At 43.6% G+C, this 14395-nt stretch overlaps 1 protein-coding gene across 7 annotated transcripts in view; it reads left to right on the forward strand.

Moving 5' to 3' along the window:
• The window catches only part of PLXNB3 (plexin B3), a 70529-nt gene that overhangs the window by 42804 nt on the left and 13330 nt on the right, over window positions 1-14395 (forward strand). For all 7 annotated transcript variants that reach the window (XM_081315774.1, XM_081315775.1, XM_081315780.1 and 4 more), the window contains 13 exons: window positions 37-276; window positions 768-929; window positions 4094-4242; window positions 4363-4463; window positions 6630-6847; window positions 7464-7642; window positions 8093-8159; window positions 10077-10395; window positions 10573-10676; window positions 11177-11264; window positions 11858-12027; window positions 12650-12810; window positions 12957-13104. In XM_081315774.1, coding sequence (XP_081171900.1) covers window positions 37-276; window positions 768-929; window positions 4094-4242; window positions 4363-4463; window positions 6630-6847; window positions 7464-7642; window positions 8093-8159; window positions 10077-10395; window positions 10573-10676; window positions 11177-11264; window positions 11858-12027; window positions 12650-12810; window positions 12957-13104 — 2106 coding nt within the window. The remainder of the gene's footprint in view (window positions 1-36; window positions 277-767; window positions 930-4093; window positions 4243-4362; window positions 4464-6629; window positions 6848-7463; window positions 7643-8092; window positions 8160-10076; window positions 10396-10572; window positions 10677-11176; window positions 11265-11857; window positions 12028-12649; window positions 12811-12956; window positions 13105-14395) is intronic.

Raw genomic sequence — 14395 nt, forward strand, 5'->3', positions numbered from 1 at the left:
CATCTTCTAAACCACTTTTTCCCATTATCTTCACAGTGCTGGGAACCTTGCTGTGCTAATTCATCCACTCTCCTACTTTGTCCGTCACCAGCTGTGCCATCCAATGCTCACTTCCGCCACCTTGTTTTTGAACTGGACGGATTCCATGTTCCTTTTAGCAATGCCAGCGGAGGCCAAGAATTCTCCTACAAACCTAATCCCCACCTGCGCTGGCCTGGTCGAGAATCCAGTGGCCGCCCTTTTAGTCTTAAACCTGGCAATGTCCTGGACATAGAGGTGAGGGGGATTAGGAGCAGACCCAGGAATGGTGGAAGCTGGGAGGGGAGGCTTGATTTGATGGGCTAATCCTTCTTGTTTTTCAGCAAGGTGATGCTTAGTAGAACCTCCTTGCTTATTAGCAGTTCTGAAACCTCAGTCCTTTCTTTCTGTCTTGATTCATGACAAGTACAATAGTTAACAGAATTGCATTGCACTGTATTGATTCTCATCTCATAGAACTTCTAGCCATATTACCAGAAGTCAATAATATATAATTTGGAACAATTAAATCACCATTTTTTGAAGTATCTATCATCTAAACCGTTAGTAGTAAGTGTTGTCCTGTTATAGAAAAAATATCAGGTCTTGGAATTCTGCAGAGAGAGACACACGCAGATAAGGCTTAGACACAGCATGGCCTCCAACGTGGTGGAAAGGGGATCATAATGAAGTAATTGTAATTCTTGAATGTTGATTGCACCTGTGACTTCTTTTATGTCCCTCTTTAGGGAGAAGGCTTGAACCTCGGTATCAGCAAGAACGAAGTGAGGGCCTTCATAGGCAACAGTGTTTGCACCGTGAAGACTCTTACACTTACCCATTTGTACTGTGAGCCCCCTCTGCAACCACCACAGCCGCTTAATACTTCTTCTGTGTTGCCCGAGTTTATAGTGAGTTGAAAAGTAACTGGATGGGTTAAATTCCCCACTCACCCACCACACACATGGTTTCTGGCCTCTCACTTAGACCTTTGCTGATGTTTCCATATAGTAGGAAAAGCTCTTCCTTCTTGAAAATCTTTTGAAAAATCTATATAATTTTTATTTATTTATTTATTTATTTTAATTCCATTTATATCCCGCCCTTCTCCGAAGACTCAGGGCGGCTTACAAGCTTAGCAGTAGCCTTCATTCTATGTATATGCCTGCTTATTAGGGCTTTCGCCCCCCCCCAAGCGGCATTATTACAAAGTCAGCTTATTGCCCCCAACAATCTGGGTCCTCATTTTACCTACCTCGGAAGGATGGAAGGATGACTCAACCTTGAGCCTAGTGGGATGCGAACCTGCACTAATTGCAGGCAGCTGGTGTTACTTAAGGAGGCATTAGCCCACTGCTCCACCAAGGCTCACAGATGTTGTCAGGTGCAACTCTCCTTCGTTAGCAACAGGATTTCCTTTGAGTGTATAACGTGATCACACCCTTTGAATAATAATTTGCATAATGAAAAATTATTCTGATTGCGTAGTTGCTTAATTTCGATTCAGTTTCCCACTCCACCCATAAAGCAGAAAGGAGGTTTGCACAATAAAGTTACTTTGGTTTTATGGCTCTTTTAATAACTTCCTTCCTGATCCTTTAATGGCAGAGCAGAGAATTTTGAGGAAGGACTGACTTTTCAAGTGGTCGAACCATGTAATGTAATGATATCTTTGGAGATAAACACCAGTGATTTAACTTTCTATGCATCCTTAGTTAAAGTATAAAGAATAAAATAACTAAACAAAGGGTTTTGATTGATATTTGGGATTAGAACTGGGAAAACCCCCAGTACATAAATTGAGTGTGTAAGTCATATTCTTACATACTCAGTCCCATCCCATCTAGGATCAGTGCATAATTTGCATATTTTTATTTTATTGTTTTATTCTTCCATCATTTTTAAATAGCTGCCATTCACACAACAAAATGTAAAAAAAAATAAAGTACAATAAAAAACAAGCCATAACATGAGCAATGTTAAAAACATTTCACAACTTTAAAAAAATCAGTACTATTAAAAGACTAGGAGAAAACATATTCAATGTTGTTGTTGTTGTTAGTTGCGAAGTCGTGTCCGACCCATCGCGACCCCATGGACAATGTTCCTCCAGGCCTTCCTGTCCTCTACCAATATTCAATGTAGTTACAGGCAATGTAACCATTGCACCAATTCCGCATTTCCTTGAGATCCCCAAACCAAGTCTCATTTTGAGGGACTTCTGGAGGTTACCAGGGATGGGGCCAGTCTCACCTCGAGGGAAATGATGTTCCACGGGGCAGAAAAGCCCTATGTCTTGGAACCTGCCAGAGGTAGCTCCTTAACAGATGGGGCCCACAATATACCTTTTCTGAGACAGGCAAATATAACTGGGGAGAGGCCATCCCTCAAATAACCAGCCCCTGTGTCATGAAGAGCTTTAAAGGACATCACCAGCACCTTAAGTTGGATTCAGAAGCAAACGATAACCAATGCAGCTTGCAGAGCAGAATTGCAACATCTGCCATTTAAGGGATGCACATAGCTGCTCATGTCACTGCATTTTGCCCCAAGGTGAAACTTCTGTATACTCTTCAATGGAAGCCCCCATGTAGAGCTCATTACAGAAATTCACCTGGTAGATGACCAAGGCATGGGTGACCATGACCATTGTTAAGCAACGGAGCAGAGTAATCCCCAAAATTGTCTTGCTCAAAGGTCGGTTGCAGCAGTTCCCTCATGGCTGTCAATCACCCCTTAAAAATGACACAGAACTATTATAATGGCAGGCAAGTATACATTGATTTCTTTTATTTCTGTGCATAAAATGACAATTTCAGTTATATTGAACTATAATCCTTTTGTAGTTATGTGGTAGATGCCAGTATGCCTGATAAAGGTGCAATATTTGCATTTTTGTTCTTGAGCTTCCTTTCACCTATTATTTCCTACTCATACCAAGGGCTTTCATTAGTTTCTCTTATACGTGCATAAAATATGTCCCTGATACTCGGAGAAGAAGGAAAAAGTGGATGCAATTACTGTAGGCCAAAAAGGGAGCTATCAACCTCTCCACCCTTTATTTGTGTTTCCTATCTTTTAGTACATGTGGTATAATTGGATCAAAGTGCCCATGTTCCATATGTTCTAAAATGGTGCGTCAGAGCCCATTAGTAAGTTGTGACCTATCTGGATGAATAGCCAGACCCTGCAACTCAACAATAGAAATAAAAAGAAGCAGGTCCAGATTAATACTGAAGTGAGAGGAGGTGGTGTTATGGTTTAGTTGCTTAAATTTAAAGGTTGACTCAGCCTTCCATCCTTCCGAGGTAGGTAAAATGAGGACCCAGATTGTTGGGGGCAATAAGCTGACTTTGTAATAATGCTGCTTGGGGGGGGGGGCGAAAGCCCTAATAAGCAGGCATATACATAGAATGAAGGCTATTGCTAAGCACATTTAATTTGTGCTTAGATTGTAAGCCGCCCTGAGTCTTCGGAGAAGGGCGGGATATAAATGAGATTAAAATAAAATAAAATAAATAAATAAATCTACAAACTTTTGCCTTACACAAATAGATCTCCAGACCTGACCAAGTCCCCTTCTTGCCGATTTACTGGTACGCTGAATCCCCAGATCATAATTGGACCAATACTGGAAATTCTCTCATTCTTACTCATCCTTACTATGAATAGTTGTTAGCAATAGCAGCCAATTAAATATACATTGATTTTTTTATTATTTCTGTGCATAAATGTAAGCTTTCCAATGGGATTCAGTGAAGAAATTCAGTTCATCAGCCTCCCTTAGTGATCTTAGACGGGCAACCTTAGGGCAGCCTTCCCCAGTCTGCTTCCCCTCAGGTGCATGGACCTCAGTTCCCAGCATCTCTGTTGCTTGGGAATTCTAGGAGGTGAAGCCCACAGATCAGGAGGTCATCCAGACTCATGCAAGGGTCTCCTTGTACTAGCTTTTGTAACAGGCTTCTGCTTCAATAGATTAGTTAGTCCTTATAATAGCACAAGATTTCACACTTTATTGCAACAGTCAAATATGTGTATATCTGTGGAATGAACCTTGTATGCTGTCATCTTGCAGGTGCAGATGGGAAACCTGCGTCTGGATCTTGGTCGTGTCCGCTATGATACAGAACCGCCATCTAGCTTCCCCCCACAAGCCCAAATTGGGCTGGGAGTAGGGGCAGCAGTGCTGGTGGTTATAGTCCTGCTTCTCATTTTAATGTACAGGTAAACATGCCAGTGATTCTGAAGGTGTGCTATGCAGGCTGGAAAGCAACGTTGTTTTCTTCAATGGGCCTTTATTCCTGTGACACTTAGTAGTCTCTCTTTTCCTCCATCTCTTGACAGACGGAAGAGTAAGCAAGCCTTGCGTGATTATAAGAAAGTCCTAGTGCAGCTTGAGAACATGGAGATCAGCGTTGGAGACCAGTGCCGCAAGGAATTCACTGGTATGGAATGGGAATGAAGTTAATTTCCCCCCAGCTGAACATGCCTCCTGGGTTGACCTACTAGGCCAGACATGTCAAACACAAGGCCCGGGGGCCAGATCCGGCCCGTGAAGTGATTTCATGTGGCCCGTGAAGCCATCCTGGAAACAGTGAGGGAACGGCCCCCACTGCCTTGGCCCTGGCCCAGAGACCCTCCTTCTGCCAGAGACCCTCAGATCTGTGCCACTCCTGCCCAGGCCCCATAGGCACCCTTGATGCGAACGATGTAGAGCTGGCCACGCCCACTCAGTAGGCCATACGCACTCTAGCCACGCCCACCCAGTAGGCCATGCCCACCCTGGCCATACCCACCCGGCCCCTTGAGGGCAACCGCAATGCTGATGTGGCCCTCAATGAAATTGAGTTTGACACCCCAGTACTAGGCTATTGCTCCCATTATTTGCAGCCAACAGAGCAGATGGTAGTGCGAACTTGGAGATGATGAATGTGTACTATAACAAATGTGCAAGAATACCTGAACAGAGAGGATTGGATTAATTAATCTGGAGGAAAGTGGAAGGATTTTGAATGAGGGGATGTGAGAAAAGAGCTGTCTATAGATCTAAAATCTTATCTGTGGTCCTCATTTAACAACCACCTGTTCAGCAACTGTTTGGACTTACAGCAACGCTGAACAAGAGGTTCTTACAACCTGTCCTTGTAATTATGGCTCTTGTAGCATCCTTGTGGGCATGAGATCGCAATTTGGAAACTTCCTTGTCAGCTTCTGACAAGCAGCCTCTATGGGGAAGCCAACAGGAAGACACAGCTTGCGGTCACATGCGGTTGTCACTTAATGACCCACACAGTCTTTGTTTAATGGCAGCAACTGGAGTTGCCAAAACTGACATTGATAAGCGGCAAGATCACATGGTTTTTTTTTTACTTACAACTACATCATTTAATGATAAGAGTTTCCAGTCTCGATTAGCATTGGTAGGCGAGGACTTCCTGCAATCTCTAACAGGCTACAGACTTCTTTGAAATGTGTTGCTCTTACCAGTTGACCACTCCAGACCAGATATTTGGGGAAAGACTTAATTTATGAATATAGAGGATTCTACTTCAGAATAGGGGATTAGCATACATACCATTAAAGCAAGTGAGAGAGTTCATACAGGAATCACTGTGGTATTATAACCAAAAGTGTTGAAGTAGTCCCATCCGATTGTGCTTGCTTGACTTGCAAGTGGCTCCAGGTGTGGCAGCCCAGAAAAGAGGTGGCTTTTTAAGGAGGTACCTGCAACTAAGCAAGCACTTCCAGCCTGGATCCAGAGAGCCTTCCTGGCTTCCAAGCAAAGACCAAGCGCTTCTACTTATCACCTTATGGGGGAAATGGGTGGTATAAAAGTTTAATAAATTAATAAATGGATTTCTCTTAGATGATCATTGAATTGATTAGCAATGGAATGACCTTGTTTTCCTGCCAAATTACAAATCCCTGGATATTACACCTGGAGACTTTATTTGCCCAGAGTTTGGAAGGACTACTAGAGTGTTGGAGGATGGAAGTGGGGGGAAGAGGGAGAGGGAAGCTATTGCATTCTTCATTTCTGTACCCTTGTTTGAGCATGTGGGGTGCCCTGGCTGTGAAGAAGAGAGAGCAGGAAGAGCTTTTGAGAAGCAGGCACTGCACAAAGCAGTGCCCTAAAAATTGTCCTGCTGATGAATGACCCTTGTCCCTATGTCCATAAACAGCAGTTTTACAATTCCTGCTTAATTTTGGAGGGGTTAGGGTTAGGCTGTTGTCAAAAGGAGGAAAAGCACAGATAAAGTAAAGAGTCCATTTGCTGGAGGGAGAAAAATGAAAAGTTTTAGAAACTTCACATTTCTTATTGTGAATGACTCAGTACTGTATTTCTTTCTTTCTTTCTTTCTTTCTTTCTTTCCTTCCTTCCTTCCTTCCTTCCTTCCTTCCTTCCTTCCTTCCTTCCTTCCTTCCTTCCTTTCTTTCTTTCTTTCTTTCTTTCTTTCTTTCTTTCTTTCTTTCTTTCTTTCTTTCTTTCTTTCTTTCTTTCTTTCTTTCTTTCTTTCTTTCTTTCTTTCTTTCTTTTTGCTCTTCCGTAACTCTTTACCCTCCTTCCCTTCTGTCCCAGCCTCTGATCACAATTCCTTTCCTCGCTTCAGATCTCATGACTGAAATGACTGACTTGAGTGGGGAGCTGGAAGGCTCTGGGATCCCTTTCCTGGACTACAACACCTATGCTCAGCGTGTCTTCTTCCCGGCTCAGGGGGACGTGCCTCTGAGACGTGTGCTGGACCTGCCCGAGGGCCGTCGAGCCACCGTGGAGCAGGGCCTGGGACAATTCTCCAATCTGTTGAACAGCAAAGTCTTCCTGCTGACAGTGAGCACGCTGGGGAAACGGGGAGGTAGATTCTGGAAAGCAGCCGAGGTACAGAATAGATTCTCGTGCCACTGGCGGGAGCGGAGATGTGTTTGGAAACCAATTGTAAGTGGAAAGTCTCCCAATGTGGGAACAAGGATAAACCACAGGAAGCAATGCTCCTATCTGAACACCTCTACTGCATCGTTCAGTGTTGACATGAGGAGAGAACAAGGCAAAGCTGCACACTGATGAGAAGGGACTCAATTCTAGGTGGTCATTTGGCATCTCCTCGATTCATCTGCAGTGAATGTTGACAAGTATTCTTCTCTGCTGCATCAATGGCTGATGACTTAAACTTCAGCTTTGAGTGGCATTTCCATCCTTGGGCAGAGGCTGATGCTTTCATCCAAATGGTGAAAGTACTGTTGCACAATTACAGCAACAAATTTTGCCCTGTTTGTGCATGAAGGCAGTGCTGCAAAGCACATACGGAAGGGCTGGAACCTTTAGTATGATATTGCCTTTGTTAATTGCCCCCTTTTGACCCTCAGAAACTCTCTGTCCTTGAGGCAAGAAGGGGCATCTTCTGGGCCCTAGCAACAGAGTTGATACTCTCTCTCCCTGCTGTTTGCAGTTAATCCGGACGCTGGAGGCCCAGCCTACCTTTTCTCAACGAGACCGATGTCATGCAGCATCACTTCTCTCTTTGGCTCTCCATGGGCGGCTGGAGTACTTGACAGACATCATGCAGACCCTGCTGAGTGATCTGGCTGCCCACTGTGTTGCCCGCAATCCTAAGCTCATGCTTCGCAGGTAGGTCCTGGAGCAATCACGCATAGATGCAGAGTGGGCGCAGGTATCCTTCTTCCAAAGAAATCTTTATCTGCTTCTGCAGAATGGGTAGCTTTATGCTTTCCATAGCAGCATCTACTCTTAATGTTCCTAATTCAGCAAGCATTCTGTTTTCATAGCTAGCATTGATTCCTCATGGCTAGCAGTAGCAGCAAAAATTTACAAGTACAGTCATGTGATCAGTAATTTCTGAGGTTCTCTGCTGACTTCCCAAAGCAAAGCCAAGGGAGGTGGCAAGAAATTGGGAGTCATGGTCCCGTGAGGTCCTCGTTTAACATCAGCAACCATGACTGCAGGAATTGCCATCACATTTGAAGATTGTGTCACTTAGTAATGGCAAGTCTGGTCCCAACTGTTGTTATAAGTCAAGAATTACCTGTAACGTTGTTAAACTCTGCAATTATTTCATAGGACAGAGACCATGGTGGAAAAACTACTGACCAACTGGATGTCCATCTGTCTCTACTCCTATCTCCGGGTAAGCACCGGGCACCATGCTGAATTGTAAAATCTAGATTTAAATTGGTTTGATGGGGACAGGGGCAGGGGAATGGGCCTAACTTTACAACATTGTGAATCCTTTGGCTAACGTGTTGCTATTTTGTTTCCTTACCTGTTGTAAACTCTTTATGCCTAGTACTGAAATCTGTTGAAAATCTGAGAAACATCTTACTACGCTTTCTGTTCCTCTTTCTGGGCAATCAAATAACATCCTCTTAAATGTAACTTGATTTATTTCTGGCTTTTTAGTCTGCCGATTCTAAAAGGAACTTCTGTTTTTTTCTGCTATTCCACTGATCCTCACAACTTTTCCCCCAGTGAGCAGAGTCACCTGTGAATAAGTTGTGCAGAAAAAACAGAAAATAATCAACCTATATCTTTTGTGTTGCCCTGGAGAGTTTGGATCTAGGTTTTAATAATTCAACCATACTACACTGGTTTTCATTGCCCTCCCATGGAGAAATTCTCTGTGGATTATTTCCCCTCTATTTCATTCTCACTGTACTTTCCAAAATCCTTCACGTGGGTGACTACATCCCTTCAGTTCATGGTAGAAGAGGCCTACATCTTGGCAACCAATCTGTTGTATGATCTTTTCTGCTGTGCAGATCTATTTGCAAATTTTACTGTAACATTTTTTGCCACTTTCCCTCCTGTCATTCCCTAGTCTTCCTCCTCAGTGCTCCCATCCATCCATCATCTTTCTGAATTGCCAAAAAAAGTATTCACCAGCAGTAAGACAAAGAAGCCAAAAGAGATTGCCTTAGTTGCTACAAATGTATTTTTGTTTGTACATAAATTCTCTTTCTTTTCCCACACAGTCAGTCTATTTTATACAACAGTCAGCCTTTTACTTTAGTACAGGTAGAAACTTTTAAACGTAAACCACCCCCAATTTTACACTTTGAAAGATAAGGTTTTCTGAATCTGATAAGCCATGCAACCTAGGGAAATTTGGCTGCTTTTGCTTATTTTGCTTATTTGAACAGCATATTCAGATACCAATCAAGTTATTACATTTGCCATGCTTTAAATTAGAAATCCTTAAACTCTTAATTATACAGTTGGTTCCATCTTATTTCTTTCATATGCCTTTTTCTTTTTTCCTCCTCTTATTATCACCAATTTTATTCCCTTTTTATGCTAGGTCCTGTTATTACAATTGTGGTCAGAGCAATAACTGATTGATTAACAGTGTATTCTGCTTTGAGTTGGAATTGTGCAAAGAATTTAAGCTCTTCCTTGAGCTAGTGAAAATCTTGTCTATCCCCTTTTATGGTTATTACTCACACCCTTCATAAATACTCTCACTGATGAATGTCTATTTCTGTTTAAAAGGTAATATCATCGCTTGTGTTTTGTGCTTGATCAGAATGACTGAAAATGATCTGGGGTTTTTTTGTTTTTGTTTTTTAAAAAAGATTTTTTAAAGTCAAGGGACGTGGTCCTCAACTTATGACCACAATTGAGCCCAAAATTTCTGTTGCTACATGAGACATTTGTTAAGTGGCTTTTGTCCCAATTTACAATCTTTCTTGTCGCAATTGTTAAGTGAATCCCTGCAGTTGGTAAATTGGTAACACGGTTGTTAAGTGAATCTGGCTTTGCTTTTCAGAAGGTCAGAAAATGGGATCACATGACCCTGGGACACTGCAACCATCATAAATAGCTGAATTTTGATCACATGACCATGGGGATGCTGCAATGCTGATACGTGTGAAAAACGGTCATAAGCCACTTTTCCGGCCAGTTGTAACTTTGAATGGTTACTAAGCGAACCATTTTAAGTTGAGGACTATTTGTATCTGGAACTCCTGAGGGAACACAGTATGCCACTGAAGATTGTTTCAACTGCAGAGAATGAGATTCATCCATTCTGTCTTTCCTGCTGCAGGAGGTAGCTGGTGAACCCTTGTACATGCTTTTCCGTGCCATTAAGTACCAGGTGGATAAAGGCCCAGTGGATGCTGTGACAGGCAAGGCCAAGCGGACTCTGAATGACAGCCGGCTTCTCCGAGAGGATGTGGAATATCGGCCTCTCACTCTGACAGTCTTGGTGCGGGGAGCGCCTGGGGCCGGGGCCGAAACGCAGCGTATCCCAGCCCGTGTCCTTGACACAGATACTATCACCCAAGTGAAGGAAAAAATCTTGGACCAGGTGTTCAAGGGTGTGCCTTTCTCCCAGCGGCCTTCTGTGCATTCTCTTGACTTAGGTAAAATACCTCCTTCCTTAGTCATCCCAGTTAGATGAGGTTGACTCATTTATTTGCGTACTGTTGTGGCCCAGACTGTGGCTTCACCGATTGTGCTGTGGAGGTTTGAGGGAAAGGGGAGGACACGAAAGTGCGAGTCTCTTACCTGTTACTTATCTCCCTCCTGCCCACCCTCAGAATGGCGCTCAGGGGTTGCTGGCCACCTGACCCTTTCAGATGAGGATCTGACTTCAGTCATGCAGAACCAGTGGAAGAGGTTCAACACATTGCAACATTACAAGGTATAGTGAGCAAATGAGATGACAATGAAGAAAAGAAGGGTGGGGGGAAGAGAGGCTAGGAGCAACAATTTGCAGGCCATGTGCATTCCCCAGTTTTATGATCGCAGTCTTAAGAATATGCCGCCAAATTTCAACAACAAAAATACAGAAAATCCAATCCATTTTTACCAACCCACCCCCAACAAGGAAAATGAATATCTTAAGCTTCCATGTGGTTTAATACTGCATAGTATTTGCTGTGCAATAGCAAAATGGGGCATAGCGTTTGCTATTTCTAAACTGGAAATCCTCCACCAATCAGGAAAATGTTGCCCCCCCATCACTTTTCTGCAGCCCTGGGCACCTAAATAGAAAATGCAGCCCTTGGAAGATAACAACTATTCGTCCCTACATTAGACAGTGCTAGCTGGTTTTATATATATCATACTAGCAGACACAGCCACTCTGCTGGGCCTCACCATTTTTCATTGCTTGCAGTCCTCCATTTCCTCTTTCCACAGGTTCCTGATGGGGCCACGGTCAGTCTCATTCCCCGCCTTCACAATGACATTTCCCAAGGCACAGGCCAAAACTTCTTCTTCGGAGAAAGTGAGTCTCTCAGAGCAGAGGTGTGGGTTCCTGCATTGTTTGTAAGCCGTAATGTGGTTCTTTTTGGGTTAAATGAATCCATCCGATTCTGGTTCTTCATGGACAAAGGGGAAAAAAATTGGTTTTGAACCACTGCTACCTTAGATAACATGGTATCTTCTTTGCCGTTCAGCACCGCTTAACTGGTGCTTAACATCAGTGACTATATTGCCTGAAGAATAATGGGAGTTGTCATTCGGCAGATTAGGAGGGCACCAGGAAGCATGCAATCAATCACCCCTCCCATTTGTAAATGTTTGAGATTCCCAGATGTTTCTTTACTCAGCTAACATTGTCAACAGTGATTATATAGACTGGCTTCTGTCTACCTTGTTTTGGGATGCAGTGGTCGCCTCAAAGATTTACTGAGCCTCCTCCTTATACTCCTCCTCCTTTCTCCCACACTTTTGATCGCAGCTACTGATGTTATCCGAGGTTGTAATACGGATAATTCTTGCATCCCCGGGGCAAGATGGCTGTCAGGAAAATGGTGGTGAAGGAGGGGTTGGTTTGTCTCATTTATAGCCAGATGGATTTCACTGCTTCCTTTCCAGACACCCCAATGCTAGAGGACGGAGAGGAGGGGGGCCTACGCCTCTGGCACTTGGTAAAGCCAACAGAAGAACCAGAAGCCACAAAGCAGCAGCAGGGCCGGCGCAGCAGCCTACGAGAGCGGGCAAAGGCCATTCCTGAGATCTATCTCACTCGCCTGCTTTCCATGAAGGTAAGAGACAAGCATGGTCTTTGTGAAATGCCTTTTCCCAGCCATCCCATTGAGTTCTCCAATGCAGAGAGCCTTAGAGCAGCGGCTTCACCATTAGGATTCCCAAGGGCTTGTCAAGACAAGGAGAAAAGGGAAACCAGCTTCCCTGCAAGGAAGCAGTTCACACTTCTCCTCTAGGCTTTTGCGCTGTTTAGCTCTGCATTGTATTGCGAGCATCCTGGATGTACTTTTAAATGAGACCGCGCAAACAGCTAAGCTGGAACCTGACCACGATATGGTACAGGGAGACACGAGAACAATTTAAAATTAAATCCTGAGAAGCTGACTTAGTCAGACAAATGTTTCTTAAGTCGATTTAAACAAAATTAATTGCCAAAGAGCAGTTAGATAGACAAGATCTCCCCTTATGGACCAGCTCTTGGATAAAAAAAATCTGGAAAGAGTAGGACATGGCATTAAATCAGCTAGGGCTTCCTAGAGGTTGCAAGCGTCAGGAATGCAATGGTGGTGTTGTCATACATGCAACTTTTAAATATTGGCATTTTGCATTTTTCATTCCTTGAAAAAAAATGCAGCAGCATGTCTCTAAGGCCTTTCTTTTCCTCCTCTTGACCCTCCATAGGGAACACTACAGAAGTTTGTGGACGATGTGTTCCAGGCAGTCCTGAGTGTAAACCGCCCGGTACCAATTGCTGTCAAGTATCTATTTGACCTATTGGATGAGTTGGCAACACGGCATGGGGTTACTGAACCCGAGACTTTGCATATCTGGAAAACCAACAGGTGAGATTTGCATGGGCCGATCCAAGGCGGATTTAGTCAAGATTGGAGGAAGATAAGAGGTTTCAAAGGCTGAAGATTAGCAGATGGAAGATGTCATGGATCCTTCAATTTTAACGTATTTTTTTCTTTCTTTCATCCGACTCAAGTCTGCTGCTGCGCTTCTGGGTGAATACACTCAAGAACCCACAATTCATTTTTGATGTGCGTGTCTCTGATAATGTGGATGCAAACCTCACTGTCATTGCTCAGACATTTATTGATGCGTGCACAACCGCTGAACACAAAGTTGGCAGGGTAAGTCTGCATATGTGCACATGGAGTAAACAGGGAGACAGATTTGAATTTGAGTGCATGTGACGTTAGTGTGCAAGGTTCTGTCGTCCACCACAGTATTTGATATAAAGCTGCCAGGATAATTCACAGGTTTGATGCTAACTGACATCAATATACAAATAATATTCACTTAAAGCTTTACTTTCCTGTAAGTTATAGGATTGGATGGCTACAGAGCTTCTAATGCAGACATGTCAAACACAAGGCCCGGGGGCCGGATGCGGCCCGCGAAGTGGTTTCATGCGGCCCGCGAAGCCATCCTGGAAACAGTGAGGGAACGGCCCCCACTGCCTTGGCCCTGGCCCAGAGACCCCCCTTCTGCCAGAGACCCCCAGATCTGTCCCACTCCTGCCCAGGCCCCCATAGGCACCCTTGATTCGAATGATGTAGAGCTGGCCACGCCCACCCAGTAGGCCATACGCACTCTAGCCACACCCACCCAGTAGGCCATGCCCACCCAGGCCATACCCACCCGGCCCCCTGAGGGCAACCGCAATGCTGATGCGGCCCTCAATGAAATTGAGTTTGACACCCCTGTTAATGGATTCAGGCTGTAAAGCATTCTGTATGACAGAACAAGCTAAGCTTAAATGCAAATAAGATAATGTTGCTGTTGATTCTGGAGGCTGGATTTCGGGAAATATGCCTGTCCACAATAGGGTATACCCTTCCTTAAGGATATAAGGTCCTCTTAAATTACACATTTGACATTACAAGCGAATAAAGAGATCCTGTTAAAAACTGAGTTTGGGAAACAAAGTGGTTCAGAATAGGGGTGGGACTGAGAGAAAGGCAAGAACGCATATTAACCCAATGTTTGGAATAAAAAAGAACACAGCTGGAATCACAATTAGAGGGCAAAACATTTAGTGGTTTGTGATATGTAGATGATACTATTTGTAACTGGTGGTAAAGAAAAAGAAAATGATAGATAGCCTTGCATTCTTGGTTTTAAGAATAAGTTAAAATTGGTGCTATGCTGGAAAAGTAAAAAAAATCCTATGGATGATTGATTATGTGCCATCAAGTCATTTTTGACTCCTAGTAATCACGTAGATATTCCCCGTGATATTTTTGTCTTTGTGGGTTTTGGCTTTCTTCCCTTCTTGGCAATTTCACAATTTGTTTTGACATCCAATTTGGTTTCTTCCCTCTGTTTATTTTTGGCAGTCTCTTTTTACAACCATCGTTAACATTTTCTTTCTGTAGCTCTTTCTATAATTCCTCAGGTTCTTTAGTAATGAAGTTCAGG

Source organism: Vipera berus, assembly GCF_964194415.1.
Source record: "Vipera berus genome assembly, chromosome: 2".
NCBI lineage: Eukaryota > Metazoa > Chordata > Lepidosauria > Squamata > Viperidae > Vipera > Vipera berus.